Source organism: Notothenia rossii, assembly GCF_949606895.1.
Source record: "Notothenia rossii genome assembly, chromosome: 7".
Classification (NCBI taxonomy): Eukaryota; Metazoa; Chordata; class Actinopteri; order Perciformes; family Nototheniidae; genus Notothenia; species Notothenia rossii.
This window is the reverse complement of record NC_136905.1, coordinates 29,930,640-29,949,782: the sequence shown is the minus strand read 5'-3', so window position 1 is coordinate 29,949,782 and position 19,143 is coordinate 29,930,640. Positions and strand designations below refer to the sequence as shown.

The following is a 19,143-nucleotide window of genomic DNA, read 5'->3' as shown; positions in this document are numbered from 1 at the left end:
GGCTCTCATGCTTTGCAGAATGATTTGTCTTAGATAAAAAAAAGTGCAAGTCATGATTTTGGCTAGACTAAGGACCAGCCTTTCTCTTTGTCTTCAGATTAAGATCTCAAAATCACATCACAAAGAAAATATTGGCTTTATACTACGTATCAACTGTTGGAACTGCGGCAATAACTTAAAATATGACACTGACATGTCTGTAGTTTCAACATAGATTTGTCTTCACACTTACTTCTTGTAATGTTCAAATAAATAAGTGGGTAAAGAAGGCTCCTCTGACCTTTGCTTTCTCTGGAAGTGTGTATAGTGGCTTGGATCTGATATCAGAATGGGGGCACGTGTGCCAGGCCAAGAGATCCCGGAGCAACCTTTTACAGTGGGCCAGTCGCCAGCCACCATCAGCTGGTGGTGACAAGTCTATTCTGGGACCTGCGGAGGTCTGAAACACTGAAGCAGAAGTGGACTAATAACCAGGAAACTATTCAGATACACTCCCCTTAAGTCATATTACTCCTTTATCTGCTTCAATCAATCAAATCATGTTTCCATTTCCAGTTTTCTGAAAATTAGACTTCATTACTTCTATACTAAGTGCTCCCCTCTGAGAGTTTATTTCTGAGCATTAGGTATGTTTCTAATGCCGCCTCAAACCTTGAACAGCTTTTGTAACCACTGAGTCACTGTGAGAAGCAGGGTTAGGGTTGCCCGATGGCAATAGAGTATATCTCTTGAAGCGGGCATATTTAATATTTGGATGGTTGAAAAGGGACTGGGCCTGAAGCAAGAATAAGGGTCACTGTGGGAAGTTTGTGGTTCACTGAACACTTTGTGCATAAACAGTGCATGAAATCACACTGATATGGGGCCAAGAGACCCAAGCACCAAACATGGCGATGCCAATTACCTCGAATGAGATAGCTCCCAAGTAGTAATTTTAACACATTATTGACTGGTGTATACAGTAATTGGTGCTGTAATGAAATGTATTGATCTTTTTTCAGTTTTCAAAAGTTTCTGATAGCTGGTTTAACATGTCCTGTTAGCTGACAACTACACATTCAATAATGTAACAGTGCCTCAAAAACAGTTTGTACGAAATGCTCGCATGCTGGGGCAACAAAAGAGCCTAGTGAGGTTTAGGAATAGAGTGTGGTTTGGGTTACACAAACAATGTTTTCCATGTAACAAAGTCAATATAAAAAAGGAAAACTCAACGTTTGGTTTTACACAGGAATTTAAGAGACTGTTTTTAGTGTCTGTGATTTATTTTGTCCATGCATCTCCCCCAACCTCCTTTCTACTAAGACTGTATAAGATAAGGTACTGTAAGACACACCTACTATATTGATCAATGTATATAGGGACATCTGGTGTCAAAGCATCAATAGGAAAAACATGTGCCATTATTCATATGTCACCACACTTCCTTAGAAGCAGCCCTCATTGTAGGTACAGTTTAATATTTGACAGTGAATGTGAAAAATGTGCTTACATGCACTTTCCGAGGCCCATGCTTGCAGATTCACACATCCAAACCAGTTCAAACTAGTTGCCGATACCACTCCCATCACTGTCAGGCAAAGTGCAGCATGTCAAAGATAAAACATAAAACTTTTGTTTTCGAAATACAGAGGGATGCCTTTCTTGTAAAATGAATCATCCTGAATCAGGATTTATTTCCTCCTTCACTTAGAACCCGTCCCAGCCTTCATTCTGAATCATTAACCAGTAAGGGATGGTTTCCAGCATTTCTACTATAGGTGGAGTACAGACATGCCCTGGGGCATCACCTCGTTGTCTGACTTGAGATGTCAAAGACCTGTTTTGTGACAGTAATTGTTTTCATGACAGCATTGGTAAATACAAATGCCAAAAACTATTTTGAACATCTTCCTTTTTAAAGTGGGGTAGGTGGAGAAACCAGCTCGAGTGCGCTAGAATTTGAAAATACACAGCCGGAAAAAATCTGCCACTTCCTTACAGAGCCCCTCCTCCAACACACACGAACGTGCACATGACCAATGAGGGCACGAGATAAGTTTGTGCACAGATGGAAGGCTGACAGGCAGGTAGCCCATCCAGTTACTTTAGCCGGGCCGGCTAAAATGATTGGTCGTGCTTTTTACAGCGCCACGGCTTCCACAGATGACATTTTGTTATGGATTTATTGTCAAAGCACTTAAGATATTCATTGCTATCGGGATGTTAAGAGCATTCCATGGAATATAACAACAAGTGTATCTCGAGCCGGTTTCTCAAACTTACCTACACCACCTTTAAATCTTTGTCTGTGGTTTTAATCACATATTTATGTTAGTTGGGTTCTTTTGGAATTTTCTTGATTGTTTATGTAACTTTGATAATGTGCACATTTGATTTTAATATAGCAGTGTCTTTGCAAATACTCTTCTGAAAAAGGGCAGTGTAGTCCAGCTGTCCAGGATAACAGATTTATAGCCTTCTGCTCTGCTTCAGCAGTGAAAGCAGATATGTTCCCCAGTCATAACTGGCTCCCTCCAGTTGACTGTTACCATGGCAAATAAAATAAAAACAGTTTTCCCACAGTGTTTGGCTGTGTAATAGTTTGTGTGGTTTCAAACAGCAGGAGGAAAGCATCATTTCATTGCCACTATAATTTCGCAACTAGTCCACTGTGTTCCAGCACGGTACCGTGCGCTTCTACTACTTTTCAATAAATCCTTTTTTTTTTTTAATTGTATGGGATACTCTGCTGTATCCAACAATGGTAAGCTTTCTTTCCAGTATGGCTTGGTCATGAGAGGACACTCACTGACACAGGGAGACAAACTGGAGACAGATGTACAGAAGTGATCTAGGGATAGACATCTGATCTCATGTTACTGAGAGCGAGGAAAAGGTTAGCTATAATGCTCAGTTCTTTATATAGTTGTGCAAGACAGACTCTTGGTTGCAAGCTAATTCAAGCCCGAATGGTAGCGGTCTGAAGCAGCAACACAACGTTAGGGTGCTTTACAGCCTGTTGCATCACTTTAATGAGCTGCAATGGGAAACACTAATGAGTCGATGTCATTTCCTTCATTGGGTGACTTGGTTACCCTCCAACAAACACAGACATTAATAGAGGATAACTTTATGTGTCTCTGCCTCGGTTCGACTTATTTGGCATATCAAACCACCAATGTGTGAGAGTTCTTGTCCTTTAAAACAATTAATTCTATACCTTCCCTTCAAATATAACCCTTTCACACCCAAAATACTGTGTGACATTGTATCTGAATGCCGCACCTAGAGTAAACCCCCCCCCAGTGATACTTGATCAGGAAATGTGTAAAACTAGATACCTTGTACTAGATAAAATAACAAAGATCCCTAAGGCAGGATAGATGTACTGTATGCCAACTGGTTGACTCTCCTTATGCTAAACTAATCCCTGTTTAGAACAGCCCATTAGCTGTGTGTGTGTGTGTGTGTGTGTGTGTGTGTGTGTGTGTGTGTGTGTGTGTGTGTGTGTGTGTGTGTGTGTGTGTGTGTGTGTGTGTGTGTGTGTGTGTGTGTGTGTGTGTGTGTGTGTGTGTGTGTGTGTGTGTGTGTGTGTGTGTGTGTGTGTGTGTGTGTGTGTGTGTGTGTGTGTGTGTGTGTGTCACGCCAAAGGGTGTGTGTCAGCCAGTCGCAGTTTGCGTAGGTGTGTGTGTACATTATAGGAGGCATGTGCTTTCGTGCGTGGGTGGGCGTCTCCGTGAAAGACTGAGCTACAGAACATGTGCTCAAGCACACTCCACACACATTTATTTTAATCGATTAATCTTATACGTTTTTTTTTCCTTTGCTGTCCTACTTCCTGCTCTACTATTTACTTAAGTGAGACCTTTTTTCCATGCCATTTTTTTCCTAAGAAATACAGAGAGAAGGTAGGAGGAGCCGACTGAGAAGTGTGCTTCACTCTCTTTCTCTCTCGCGCAACTCTCTCACACACGCTGCCTCTCTTCCATTCTGTCATTGCCATCTCGGCAGTACGGAGACTGTTCATTCCCAGCCTCGCTGAATGCAGGGGGGGACAGCACACTTTTGACTTTGTTTGAGTCAGATTTCGCATTGGAATACTCTTTTTCTTCACGATATCCAAGGGATCAGCAAGAACAAAAGGTAAAGAAAGTAAGAAAAAAAGGATTTCTACTTCTATTTTTTTTCTAATTGAATTGAGAAGCACGTGACAGCCGGTTTTGCCACTGGATTCTTTCACACAAGACGTGAGATTGTCTTTTTTAACTTCCTTTTCATATTGTATTTTTCACTTTTACTTTGAGAGAGCATACTGACACTAAAGCACAATGGTTGCTGGAATGTTGATGCCCTTAAGGGACCTGAGGGCCATCTATGAGTTGCTGTTTAAAGATGGTGTCATGGTGGCCAAGAAGGACAAGAGGCCTCAGATCAAACACCCCGAGATTGAAAGTGTTAGTAACCTACAAGTCATGCGTGCCATGGTGTCTCTTAAGTCTCGGGGCTATGTGAAGGAGACATTTGCCTGGAGACATTTCTACTGGTACCTGACCAATGAGGGCATTGTTTACCTGCGTGACTACCTCCGCCTGCCCTCTGAGATTGTTCCTGCATCCCTGCAGAGGACCAGGAAGCCGGCTGCCACCATGACCTTTGCTCAACGGGCTGCACAGGTCCAAACTGTAGAAGGTCCTACGTCTTATGTCCCTAAGCCTGGACGCAGGGGTGAAGAAGAGAGCCAAGAGTCTCATGCTGAGCGTCAAGGCTACCGCCATAGGATGATGGGTCCTGGAGAAAAAGAAACCTACTCTGATAGGACCCCCAGGTTTAGGGGTCGTCCACTGGCTGCAGAACCAGTAAGGCCTAAAGCATCATGGGAAGTGGAGGACCAGCCTCAGCCTCTGTATAGAAGGGGGGGCGGCTTCAGAAATGAGGAAGCAGTGATGGAGGAGAGCAAGGTAAAAAGAGTCTCTCGTCAACAAGCTGATGTGAGCATTGAGAAAGTTGCAACAACACCACAGGAGAAAAAAGTGCCTGAAAAGATAATGGCACCAATGTCCGTCCAGAATCAAAGCACAGTTTTGAAACAGGTAGCTGCAGAGGCCACTGTGCAATCAGCAGCCTTCAAACCAGCCCTACCATTATCTGTGGCTGCTGTCGCTGTGGCTACAGGTGGTGAAACATCAAAGCTTCCAGCTGAATCCTCTACTCCCAAAACAAATAAAAAGAGGATTGCAGATGAAAAAGCTTCCACGAAGACAAGTCAAATGGTGACAAGCAGTTGGGCTATCACAACAATTCAGGAAACAGAAGTCAAAGAGGAGAAGACAAAAAAGGTGGTTGTGGAACCAATTCAATCTGCACAGGTAAAGCCCAAAGTTGAAATGGCAATGGATGAAGTAGAGCCCCAAGCAGTTCTTACAATGGTTGACGCTAAGAAAACCACCAGTTTTCTCACTGAATCCGCTCCTCCTTTCATCAATAAAGATGTCAAAGAAAAGAAGACCAAAAATGTGTTTGTGGAACCAGCTAAACCTGCAGATGTCAAGGCAACACCTGAAAAAGCAAGTGATGACAAAAAGGCCCAGGTAGTTATCACAACGTCTGCTGCTCAGGAAACCTCTAAGCTCACCCCTGTCAATATAGATGTCAAGAAAGAAAAGCCTAAGGGAGAAAAGGTAGATAAGGAACCAATCAAGCCTACAGAAGTGACCCCAGTTGAATGCAAAATAGATCAAGAGAATGCCAAGATAACTGCCAAAGTGACAGTCACTCAGAAGACCACCAAACCCCCACCGGACAGTAAGGCCAGTGAGCCAGTGTTGTCCACTGATGCAGTAAAGGAGATCTCTAAAGTTAAAGTGGTACAGGAGCCCATTGATACTAAAGTGACCAAGACTGATGAGTCACACCAGCAAACTACTATTGTGACAAAGTCAATACATGAGGTTAAAACTACCATTACTACAACACATCTCTTTGAAACTACTGCCAGCTCTCAAGCTACAAAACCTCTCAAGGGGAATGCTACAGTAACTGAGATTATCACAAAAGAGAAACACACAGATGTGAAAGAGACTCCTCAGGTCAAGAAAGATGTAAAATTAGTGGCAGAAGAAGTACTTCAAGTCTCAGCACCGGGGGTCACATTAGGAGAAAAAGTCTCCTGTTCACCTCAGCTCAGTCAAAATGTTGCCCCCATGCGAGTGGCAATAGAAACACAGCAGGCTGTCGAAGGGAGCTCTAAATCAAAAAGAAAGAAAAAGAAATCTCCAGGTGAGAAATCCAAGAGTTTCGATGCTGAGGAGCTTCCTGAATCAAAGGGGGAAAAGGAGAAAACCCCTGAGGGGCTCGCTAAAAATACCCTTAAACCCGAAACAGTGATGACCTCAGAGACACTGACCGTGTGTACCAGCATCAAGACTGAGGGACCTATAGGGGGAAATAATACTCAGGCTAAAATAGATGTTAATGGGGGGGAAATAAAGGAAGTCCCTAAACAACTTAATGAGAAGCCACTAATGGAAGTCCCTAAACAAACTGAAGCAGCATTACTGCCAGTAGATAGGGTCCCAGCAGTGCCCCCAGTGGAGCTTTTAGTCGATGCACAACAGAAAGAGAAGGTGGAGAAAAGCAGTGTCAGCAAAATAACACATGAATCATTATACTCCAAGGACAAGGCAAATACCAACTTGCCTCACATGGAGCCAGTGAAAACGGAGGAAATAACTGTCACTAAAGTAGAAACAGTGTCTGTGCAGAAAAAAACTCAAATAGAGCTTATACAAGCAATTCCTAACTCTGCACCAGAATCTCAAAAACTCACAGCTGAGACTAAATCCCTAATTGCCAAAGAAAAAGCTACAGAGGAGTCTTCAAAGGGAAAGAAGAAAGGGAGAGGGAAAAAGCAGGCTCAGGCGACATTATCAGACACCTCAAACACAAAACAGGCCTCTTTGCCTGAAGCAGGAACTTTGCTGTCCACTGACAATACATCATTGGCCAAGGACACAGTTAAAGCCAGCCGTGTCACGACCTCCGAACTGACAGAACTGAATGTTTCTTCAAAGATGGCTCCTGAAAGAATGTGCTGTGAGGAAACCAGGCGGACAGCAGCTGTGCTGTGTGAGGCCCCGGCAGACAAAGAGGAGGTGGAGCCAGCCCCACTCTTTGCAGAAAAAGTAAAGCGGGAGGTTCCGAAACCAAAAACATCCTCCACTGCGAGGGAAGCACCCGCAGCCGGAGAATTAGCGTCAGCAGCACCAGCAGTAACAGCAGTAACAGCACAGGCAGCTGTAGCTCCGACACAGGCCAGCCCCCTCCACAAGCAAGAGGAGCCTCCCATAGTTTCACAACATTCAGCCAGTCAGGCAGCAGAGCGCTGCACAGAGAAAAGGCTCTCTGCTTCTCAGGCCTTAAAGCAGGAGGAAGAGAAGAAGAGTGACTCGAAGAAGGACACACCCTCTGCCATTGCCACACCCGCCTCTGCCCAAACTGACCAGCTTCACCTGGGGGACACCTGCGAGTCTAAAAATCCCGAGACAGAAGAGGCCGACATGAAGAGGAAAATTGTAGTAGTTGAGGAGATAGTCGAGGTGAAACATGTTGTTAGTCCTGAGGCAAGCGGGCATCAATCACCACCTCCAACTGAACAACATGTGGAGGGAGGGGAGGAACTGGACCTGGATGTTCTGGAAGCAATCGCCATCAAGCGGTCACTTTTGGCAGGCTCACCGGGAGCCGGCGTGCAAGGAGCCTCATCTGATGAAGAATGGGACCACTCGTTGGACGAGCCAGAGGAGAAGACATGGCCTCACTTCATTGAAGGTTTGTTTGAATCTCAGCCAATTAACCTTCTTCCTATCTACCATCGTTGTGCACGTGATGTAATTGCAGCTGGATTTAGGTTCCCACCTTTCTTTCTTTTGAAGCATGGGAGGTACTAGGTAGGGTTTTTCTTTTGATGAACCTCCACATTGTCATGCGCTTAAAGTAATCCTTACTAAGAAGAACACTCCCATACTGCAATTGTCTGTCTCTGGCTTCTCTTTCAAAGTATTATTTAGGGTGATTTGATTACAGTTTGTGGCTTAAAGTGACATGTTATAGAGCCCAGCCTCTCCTTGTGATGTGGACGAGAGACAGTCTCTCTTTAGGAATAGCTTAAGTGAGCTGGTGAGAGTCAGTTGAGATGAGGCTGTGATTTAATTATCCCTGTGTTAAAATAGATTAGTGTCGGTAACACAGTCACAGTACACCCTTTATTGTATCCAAGACAACATACAATAATGTAGTACTTGAATGATAACACTGTGCTACATTTGCACTTTACAACTTTGTTTAACCACACAGTTTACATGCATGTGGCAATGATCATGTTATCAAACAAACCCAACAATCACGCTTTCTTTGGATGGGGAATTCCATTGTTTGGTGATAAATTGAAATATGCACATGTGTCAGTGAGAACATGTCATCTCTGGGGCTATCTGATTGTTTGCCAGATGAGATTATGCAGACCTTCAGTCATTCCAACAAGGTGGGGCTCTTTGCTGAGATCCAGCCTGGCCTGTTCCCCACAGAGACATGTTGTGCGTGAGTTAAAGCCACAGAGGAGAGGTGTGGTGCTTTTGGGAGCATTTCTCCTCTTTGCTCCAGTAAGACTGTTATTGGATCTGTTCTCTCAGTTCTCTTTTCAGCATGTCTTGAAATAAGCATGCCTCCTTGCATACCTTTGTGTAATGGTATGTGGTAAAGATGTGGGAGTTATGTGTGCAACGTGATAACAGTGCCATATGTTGGCCTCTTTTGCTGGATTTGGAAAAAGCGGAAAAATACTGGTTTGACTTTGAAGCTGTGGTGTGTACTGCTGAAGTGAAACTGATGAATCACAATGCTGAAGCACATTCATGTGACTCTGGATTGGGCATGATTTCTAATATTTCACAATATTTCACGTGTTATTTTTGACAAACATTTGAAGCCATCATAGGGTGTGTGTAAGGACTTCACATGGGCGTTGTCTTTTGTGGGTGTGAGCCACGGACAAAGAGTCAGGAAGTTGGAATAGTGTGCTCACTGCTCACAGGGTGTGTTTGTTTGGTTCCACACGTGACACCAGATCTGGATTCAATTATCCGCCAGGATCTTTTATTCAATCTGTGGTACTCATCTGGATAATAAGTCCCTTTTAAGCTATGATAAAACTTTATTTATGACTAACATATATAGTAAATAACACATGCAACTCAACATTAACAGATGTTTGATTAAATTATTGTATTAACTCTTAAACAAAATGAACCCTAGCACTGATAATTGGATTAGTCACGACAATGATCAATGATTTTTGCTTGAGTTCTGTGACATCATCAGATATGGACTAAGCCAGGGGTGGGGAACCTCCGGCCTCCGGGCCGTATACGGCCCGTGAGACCATTTGGTACGGCCCTCGAGGTAATTTATATAACACACGCAAAAAAAAAATTAGAAATCTAGACCGCAAAATAATTAAACAAGCTTGTTTTTCCTGGCCAAGGTCAGGGTCCTTGAACACAACACGAGCCTAACGTGTCATCACGTGGTATATGTCTCGTCTGACAGGAGTGTAGTTCTAACGGAGAGCACCAGAACGCGGCTCCGGGCCGGGACTTCACAAATTGCAATACCCATAAGGAGCTGTACACATGCCGCAGTTTTTGCGTGGCTGTGTCTTTAGTTGAAAGCCCAGTGGCGATCTGTTCATCTGTCACACTGATCATACAGTTAATAACTTTGTTGTTATTAGCATCTGGTTAGCTAGCTATGCTAACGAATATAAGAAGCTTTTTCTCCAACCAGTGAGGTAAAGGCACATCTTTATATGATCATTATAGTTATAGAAAAATAAGAGAATAAAGTAAACAGGTATACAATACTAATATGACAGTAAAAAAAAGTTGTTATTAATAAACAAGAATACAGTTTGAAAGGGAAGTGATTTGTAAAATATCCACAAAGAACAAAATCAGCTTGCAGTTCTGTTTCAAATGGGTGTTGAGAGATGTATCCATAGATCTCTTCATGTTGCTCTCAAAGTGCACCAGATTGATGCTTTTAACTTCAACATTTAAAAAAAAATCTTCCTGGTGGTGCATGCCCCCAAACCCCCCTAGATGAGGTTAGATCCGCCCCCCCCCCCCCCCCCCCCCCCCACACACACACACTTAAATCATGTCCACGTGGATATGAAACTAAATACATTTGCACACATCTTGTGTCGATATCTTTCTGTTTTGGTGGTCGTACCACGGTGCATGAATGCGCGGGTCATGGTCAAATATCAGGATTAAGAGGTTGCTTTTTCTTTGCACAGCATGAAAGAAAGGCGAAATGAATGGGCTGTGATTTGAGTTTTTTAAGCAGACATTGAGTTCAATAATTTGTACGGCCCTCGAAGGATGTTGTAAAAATTGAAATGGCCCTTGAGAGGAAAAAGGTTCCCCACCCCTGGACTAAGCAGTGCCAGTTTATCAGATGAACACAGTGTTTGGTGACCCACTGCTGACATCTGCTGTCCATTACCAACCATTGTCATGTGTCATATAGACCAAATGCTACACATATAGCCATAGCAGAATATTGTATCTCATGTATTGGACAACCTTTTTCTCTTTTTTCTTTGTCAAGCAGGTTCAGTGCAATGTTGCCAAAGCATTTTCTTTCAGATTTTACCCCAAATATGTTGATTTACAGAGATATAACTTATAGTGCTGTTTTCCTAGAGTATGGCATTCTTGGTATGTTAGCTAATATTTAGCTGTCAGCAGACCCAGTTACACCCTAGTATATAGTGTCCGCAAGGTATGTCTACTTTTGTCTTTCCACACTTTCTTCCCTTTATTGAATCAGCAAAACCAGGAAAGAGCAAAAATATTTGCAAAAAGTTACTTATGCCACAAAAATGTTGCTTTCAAAACAAGGGATTCTTAAACTGGTTTAGATTTCAAGGGAATGCATTATGTGAGGCATTTTTTTTTTAATGAAGGGCGCTGTATGGGATTTGTATGAAATGGACATGGTTGAGAGGCAGTTTTAAACTCTGCCCACACATGGCACCAGTGGCAATTAGAGTAAATCACATCCCAGACATGGCACTGAGGGCCTTCGTGTTTTTTTCTCTCTCTCTGAAATCATGCATTCTTTAAATGAAGATCTACAGAACGCTGCAGTTTTGTGCCTCTCATTCTGGTGGCACATCATTTTGATGTTATTACTCACCCGGACCATTCTCACATCTGAGAGCTCGAGTTATTATCCTGACCTTTTCAGTTCGAAAAAATAGAAAGAATAAGGGACATAATGACTGTTCAATCCCACGCTATCTATCAAAGCCTGTGTTGTGAGTTGGCAGCTTAAGTAGATCTGCTGCTGCTGATGACCACCAGAGATGTTTTGCTCCAAACAAAGTAATTGACCTTAGCTGTCGTGCCCCATCTTTCACTGCTCCACCCGTGAAATCACTTTGAATATTTTACTGCACTCATAAGTGTCAGAACATATCAGCCGACCTTATATAAATTGATAATGAAAGCAGCCCAAACAAACATTTTGACAATGGAGAGATACTGTTGATACAAAGAGCCTTTGCCAGGGTTGAAAATACAGATTTGGAATGAAACCAGAGTGCCCGACTGTAATCCTCCAAAGCTGCTGAATTATTGATATGTATTCATGTTTTAAATATAAAACAAGAATCAGACATTAATACCTCTGTAATATTAGTTTAAAACTTTTTTAGAAGAAGCAAATTCTGTAAAGCGGCCAGAAATGACGTAACATTGTAATGAGAAACCATAGCATTATACTGTCTCATGAGAATTTCAAAGTACCGCGTAGGCAAACACCAAATGTCAAACTTAACAGCAGCCCACCGCAACATCATGGGTAGAGTCTGGGTCATGACGCAGAATCAGAAATCTGTTATAGCAATAAAACATTTAGCCAACTGTGAACCAAATCCCCCAAAACTAGGGGTTGATAACATGTGGAAAATATTGAGGTTCTAGCCAAGATGGTTGTGACGTTAGTCATTTCCCAGGGTGAATGTTGGACTGTACTGCAAGGGCTCAGTTTTGTGAGTCATTTGAAATAGTTGGATTTTGTGCGTCTTCTACACGTTTCAGTATTATGTAGTGTTTTATTTCACAAGTATATCAAATATGACCTCTCTGTTTTGACCCTTGCTTTATGAAATGTTTTCTCAGGTGAAAACTCACCACATGGCTTGTCAAGATAGATTTTTAAGTAAGGGACAGCAGTATTTACAAAGTGAAGCTCCAACAGTTTATAGGTGTAGATTGAGATACAAGGTATTCCTTCTGGACAAGAGCTTTGAATACCTTTCGGCTATGAGTCTAAACGTGAATATTATGAGCTTGAGGCTCAGTTTGTGAAGGCACAAGTCAAGTCAATTGAGGAATTCCCTGTGATCCTCTGTAAAGCCCCCACATGGTTTCTCAGTATAGCTGCACACAGGGCATCCATCTATATTGTCCATGTTTCATGACACAGCTCTGCTCTCCAGACACCGGCTGGAATTGCTTTTACGGAGAAATGAAACCAGTTGTCAACACTGTGATTGCCCAAGCCATTCGCACATATTAAAAGCAACTATATTTAGAGAATGCATTGCTGCAATCCCAAAAGCAATGGAGAATGAAGCCTAGAGCTCAACTTACAATCTTTCCATCACTAAACTCTGTGTGTGGCTATATCATTCAACAACATGATCTCTTGGGAAGGTGCCTACAACACAGCACCTTAAAGACAATGTCAAAGGTCAAAGTTTTTGCATTCTGTTTTCATTATCAAATTATCATATTAGAATACACATGGTGAGGTTTGAGTTAAAATATGGAATTCATATTAAGTTACAAACTTAAATGAAGCAGACAAAATAAACAATGACATAAAGACACAGCAAAGCAGTTTTTAACATGTGGTTAACATTGTGAATTAAAACACAAATACTTAACTATGTTTAGGAAATGACAGTGGTTAGGATTAGGATTGAATCATATTGTTTGCTATGTTTAAACCTAAGTTAAGTAAGGTTTGTCTAAAGGAACATGGTTTGGGTGGTTAGAATAGATTGGTTTGTTACGTAAATTACAAGTCAACAATTAACTTGTGTTTGTTTCACCCACCCAATCACCCTGTCTTCCTCCCTACATTCCTGTTAAATACACCATCTGAAACACTTTATTTAAACATCTAATATTGCTGCGATCTGAAATGACATGCAAAAAGCAATAAATGCAAATGATAACAAAGAAAATCATGCCATTTGGTGATACCAGACTGGACATAATCATTATTCCATCAGTCCTAGCTCTCAGTTTTCATATTTCATATTTACTGGCTATATCCATCCACTTAGTGTTGTTGCCAGTGCCTTTTCCCATAATGACACTGACCATACCCAATGCAACCCATCTCATTTACAGTGATAACCAATCAATAAAAATGAGAAAATCAGCACCAAAGTTACTGTTGGAAGAAATTATAAATTGATATATGAGTTTATTACTGTATCACATTGCATCACATATCATATTTAGTTTTATCATCATCAAGCTAACTATGTATGGCATAAATGCTTCTTGTCGTATAAAGTGATGACTCTACTTTTGTATGTGTCGACAATTTTATATCGTAATGATGCTTCTAGCATATGTTGAAATTTGTTTTTCTGGCTGAGAGCTGTGACTCTATATTACACAATAAACCTGCCATGATCATCATCAGAGAGAGCACTAGGAAAGGAGGGCGGGAGGGAGCTTGTGTTTGTGGAGGTTGTCGCTAAGGGTGAGCTTAGCCAAGTGTCCTGCTTGAGCTCTTCCATCAGTTTCTAACTGTGACACTGTGTGATCATTTAGCTCTGGAAGATATTTATAACCCTCAGTCAGCCCCGACCCTCTCCCCCTTGCCACCCACCCCTCTCAACCCCCTCAGTCCCCTCGCTCCTGCCCCCTTCCCCTGCCATGGCGCGTCGTCCCTCCTCCCCTAGCCACGGGAGAGCAGGCTGACGGATCCTAGCAGAAGGCACAGCCTGTCAAAATTGAACACAAGGGAGAAACAAGGCAGTTCAGAGCAAACATACAGGAGCCTCTCCCGTTCTCTTCATTCCCCCTCTGTAAAGCTCTCGTCCTCCTCTTTCTGCCCCGTACCGCCTCTTAGATGAAGATCATACCTGGTAGGTCCACAGAATGGGGTTGATGTGGCGTGTCTGTCTGTTTCTAACTGTGTGTCTGTTTGGCTACTGAGTTTCTGGCAAATGCACCGTGTGAAGTCTTGTTGTGTTCCCGATGGGTGCTCGGACGCGACAGACACACTTGTTTAACAAAGAGTAACCTTCTGCTACGGATTGTATTCCTTATTTAAACCTGTCTACAGTGTAACTTGATTCATGAGTGAGATTGGCTGCCTTCAATATTTTCCTTTATTTGATTGGTATGCCGATAGAAGTGTGTGAGGGCAGGGGTTGAGGAGAGAAATGCCACCCCCCACCACTTCTATCCTGTCCATCATGACATCTGATGGACGTAAACAAGCAGGGAAGACTTGCATATCCGAAACCTTTTGTCTGCGTGTGAGATACAATCGCGTGTCCGTCTGGGCTATTCCGGATTGCTATAAAAACCACAACCACCTGTTATTGTACTGGATGATCCCTATACATCTACAGAAGTGCGTTCAAAAAAGCGGGTCCTTTTTTATATTTGTAGTTCCTGCCTTTTTAAGACTAATCATGTTGTGTTTTGTTATGTAACCTAAAAAAAAGTACACTTTATTGAGCAAGTGTGATTCACTCAAGGATATTATTGCTTGGCATTGCTTAACTGGGTTGAACCGTTTTCTACCGAAATGTCTTATTTGCTAAGAATGGAGATAACAAGCCCACTCTGCCTGATAACATGAAGTTATTGTATCACTAAGATCAAATGAGCCACAGAGGTGCATCTGATAAGCAACAGTGACAAAGTATAGGTTAGTTAATTTTCTTCCTGCTTCATTGAAACAGGTAGACGTCCAACCAAACCAAACCATAGATTGAGATATCTATAATATGGATTAACAGCTAATCAGGAGCAGACCAGAAGAAGACTTCCAGTAACAGCTTCAGGGTGGTGCCGGAATTCCTGCTTTGGGTGTCCTTTTTTCTTTTTTAAATGTTTCTGCCACACCCACACCGCCCCAGCACACTCTCTCCTCCCTGCCCCCTCCCAATGAAGGCCCACCTGTCATCACAGCCTGGGCCTGTCCCCTGATCCCATCTACCTTATCCTTATCTATCCTTCCCAAAAAATGCCTTCCAGCCCCTCAGGACCCACTTTCCCCATCCTGGTGGTTTTGGGGCACTTAGTTACCCTAATTGTATTCTGGCGCTTGAGAAAACCAAAGAGGCAAGGTAAGAGCAGTTGCAGGATATTAAAACAAGGTTGTATTTTGAAGGTTTAAAAAATTGATGAGTGACCTTTTTTTCAAAGTAGCTGGATGCTAGAGGAGTGTTTGATTTATTTCTTCCTCGTTGAATGTTAAGTTTACCTTCAAATACCATGTTAGCAATGTTAGGTTTAGGGTATATTTTTGCACATGTATCATTTTGATTATGTCCTATTAGGTTTGGTGAGTTGGTTGGTTGGTTGGTTGGTTGGTTGGTTGGCCTGACTTCAAGAAACTTGGTTGAAAGGTGGAAAGAACCCATTACATTTGTAAGCATAATCAATCCCACGGCTAATTACCTTTTAGCCCAATGTTTTTTTTATAATAATTGATCCTTTGACCTATAAAGGTCATATCTCTAACTCCACAAGGTCTCACACATCTTCATATATTGCATGTTTACCCTGCACGTGCAACCTAAAGACCTGTCAGCCGTTTCCCATTCTGACCTGTTGAAGGTGCCACCAGTCCTTTACGTGCAATTTTTTGTTTGTCCTTACTTGCAAAGAGACTGGCCCTCATTACGCTCTGCCAGCATTGGAGGAGTGACATTAGATTGACAGTCTAACATGTCACAGTACATTGATAAAAAACAGTCGTGGTTAAAATTAGCAGAACTCAGGTCACTTACTACTCTGTAACAATGCCGGACTAGGTCCCTCCCAAACCTGTCTTGTCAAGTTTGGCTATATATCAAGACAGATTGGTGTTTGTGTGTGTGTTTGTTCTGGCTTAAGGCCATGGAACTGACATTCTATCAAAAGACATGTATCAATGTGTCTGTTCAACAGCACTTTGATGACTTTATCTTGGTTTAACAATGGAGAAATAAAAGGTAGATAAACGATAAATTGTTTAGGGACATTTGACAGTCTGTCCGTGAAATGTTCAGGCAATCATATGATCTGGGCTGATTTAGGATTGGAAGCTTTGCATTTTGAAATGGCGTTCTGATAAATTTGCCCTTAAATGTCAATATTAAAACCCTTTGATATGACCAATGATATATCACCATTAGCTCATTTGATTATTTACTGTTGTTTACATGACCCTGACATTATGTTCTATCTGCAAATGTTGTATCCTCCTGAGTACTGAAGGTTTAAATGCAGCTGCCGTCTCTGGTGATCCATGTTTTTTAGATAAGGCTTGTCATCGGGCTTTATGTTCTTAGCTGTCCCCTTTTTCATTGGCATCCATTATGCTAGATAAAAAAACTCTGTCCTCTAGTTAGCTCCTCAGCTTAGCTAGCTGTTACCACCCTAGTGTTGCTTCAGTTTCTCGTCAGATGCCCCCCCCACACTGTGCTTTGCGTGCAAAAGGTGGGAACGCGGATCTCTGACCATGTTGGAATGAGGTCAGCTGGCAGGTCACAAGGAAGGGGGCATGGCTGACGTTGATTGTAAATACTGTGTCAACCGCAAGGTCCAACACTTAGCATTCACTTGCTGAACTTTGACCCTTCCTATATGTTTGTTTTCCTATCCTCAGACTGCGCCAGTGGGACATACCAAAGCAGATCTCACACTTGCTACAATTGTAGTGTTGCAGCGACATCCTATCCGCCTTAACTTCTTAAGGAAAGGATGTCCTTGGACTGTTCCCAAGCTACTGTATTAATGGGACGGTACATTGATTTGCATAATTTATCATAACCGGTATTCTCAGCATAACAAGTTTGAACAGTAGGCTATTTGATCACATCCGCCAAGGACGTTTTGTTGGTTGAATTGTCGGTTGGTTAGTTTGGTTTTCATTAGAATCACTAAAAACAATTTTCCCGGATTCCATGGAACTCGGTGAACATGTATGGACCAAGTAACAGTCCATCCATATTTTGAGAAGAACCGAATCAGGGGGTGGATACGAGCATACTACTTTAAAATTGTAATCACATTATTTTACATTCCGATTCTACCACCTAATGCTTTTATCCAAAGCAATTTAGAATAAATCCATTCAACTTTGAGGATACAAAGCCCTGTAAGTATATTATCATTCAGGGAGACAACTTTTCTACTGTAAGTTGTGAGAAGTTCTTTTTTTTTTTTGAGGGGCATCCTGGGTCGCACTCGTGAGGGAGTAGCAAGCTGGTGCACATGCTTGAGTGTATGGTTCAACCATGTCCTGGGTGTAGGAAAGGCCTGATACATTATCAGCATGGCAGGCCACTACCAGTATCTTCCAAATGTTCCTGTAGTTTAAAGTAGGCTCACATTTATTTTCTCTATACGGGAGCTAAGGTTTGAAAAGGTGTCAACTCCTTTTTTAGAATGATTTCACAAGTGCCATTTAATCACACGCATTGCCAAACAAACTCTTTTATAGATGAATGTAAGTGGCACACTGAGCTGTGTGGGCTGTGGTGGTGGAGCTCTGCCACTGCTGTTGGCCTGGATTGTGGAAAAGCAGGCATTTTTCCTGGAAACAGTCATAACTCCGACTCTGGAGCAATTGAGCAACACCATCAAATGTGTGCGTGTGTGTGTGTGCATTTTTTTCCAGGACTCGATCGCCTACACCACTTTGACTGCCGCTGGAGAACGAGTGGGCATGAGTCATAACATAAACAGGGAACTTATGTCTCAGGGGTTTGAAGATACCCAAAGGGGCTGTGGATACACTTCGTATGTCCTAAGGGAGTAGTTAACAGACCCTGATGAGACAAAAAGACAAATGGAGCACATACAGGACGTTCATTTAGAGCTTTATTTATGAGCTGCATTGGGACCGTAGAAACATAACTGTTCCTTTGCTGGTTCTTTATTTATACCCCTTGTGACCTCAATTAGGGATTTCCCAGCTCTCCTTGACTCATTTAGTATACCATGACATCAGCAGTTTACCTAAAGAGCTGATGCTGATGTATCTTGGTGTTACTTTATGAAGGGGGTCCCTCTTTGCAGTTATAGTAATAATTCATGTACTACAGAAAACATCAGTTCTAAGTCAAATAAACAAAGTTTGATTGCAGTTATGTTTAAAGTGTCCTGAGTCATTTTTCATGACTCAGTATTTATTCAGGCCCTGCCTCAGTACAGTTTTCCTTTAGGAACAATGTGTTACTTCTGTTCAGTTATTGCTGGCACGGATTTCTGACTTCAATACAGTTTTGGTACAAACATTTCCAAACATTTATCTAAAATTAAAGCAATAGTTTGAAATTTTGCGAAATGTACTGATTCACTTTCTTGCTAAGAGGGAGATAGTAAAAGATTAAAACCACTCTCATATCTGTCAGTTCAACATGAAGCTACAGCCGGTTAGCTTAGGTTAGCATACAGACTGGAACAAAGGTGAAACAGCTAGCCTCACGCTGTCCAAAGAAAACAAAAACTTGGCCAGCATTTTTTGTGCCTGGCTAAATAATGTACCTGCACATGTTCCTCTGGAAAATGCAGAATGGATTATACAAATACGATAAATGTAAAAATGTTTGGCTTTAGAAATTATGTTTTGGTTAACTTGGGAGTCAAGGGCTAGCTGTTATGCCCTTTCTTTATGTTAAGCTAAGCTAACAGGTTGCTGGCAGTAGATTCCTATTGACCGGACAGAGAGGAGAGTCTTATCACTCTTCTTATCTGGCTCTCCCCAAGAAATTAAAGACTTGATTTCCTTAAATGTCAATGTAGTCATTTACTACTCCCTTTAATTGTACATCTTACATGAGGTGAA

General features: G+C 42.1%; 1 protein-coding gene across 12 annotated transcripts in view; it reads left to right on the top strand.

Moving 5' to 3' along the window:
* The window catches only part of plecb (plectin b), a 156,623-nt gene that overhangs the window by 78,017 nt on the left and 59,463 nt on the right, over positions 1-19,143 (top strand). For 3 of the 12 annotated variants that reach the window (XM_079694623.1, XM_079694624.1, XM_079694616.1), the window contains exon 1: positions 3,890-7,809. The exons of 7 other annotated variants lie outside the window; for them this stretch is intronic. In XM_079694623.1, the coding sequence (XP_079550749.1) occupies positions 4,311-7,809 (3,499 nt within the window). In that variant the 5' untranslated portion in view covers positions 3,890-4,310. Of the gene's footprint in view, positions 1-3,889; positions 7,810-19,143 lie in introns of those variants that run through there. 2 more of the 12 variants (XM_079694625.1, XM_079694628.1) reach the window with 2 other exon arrangements.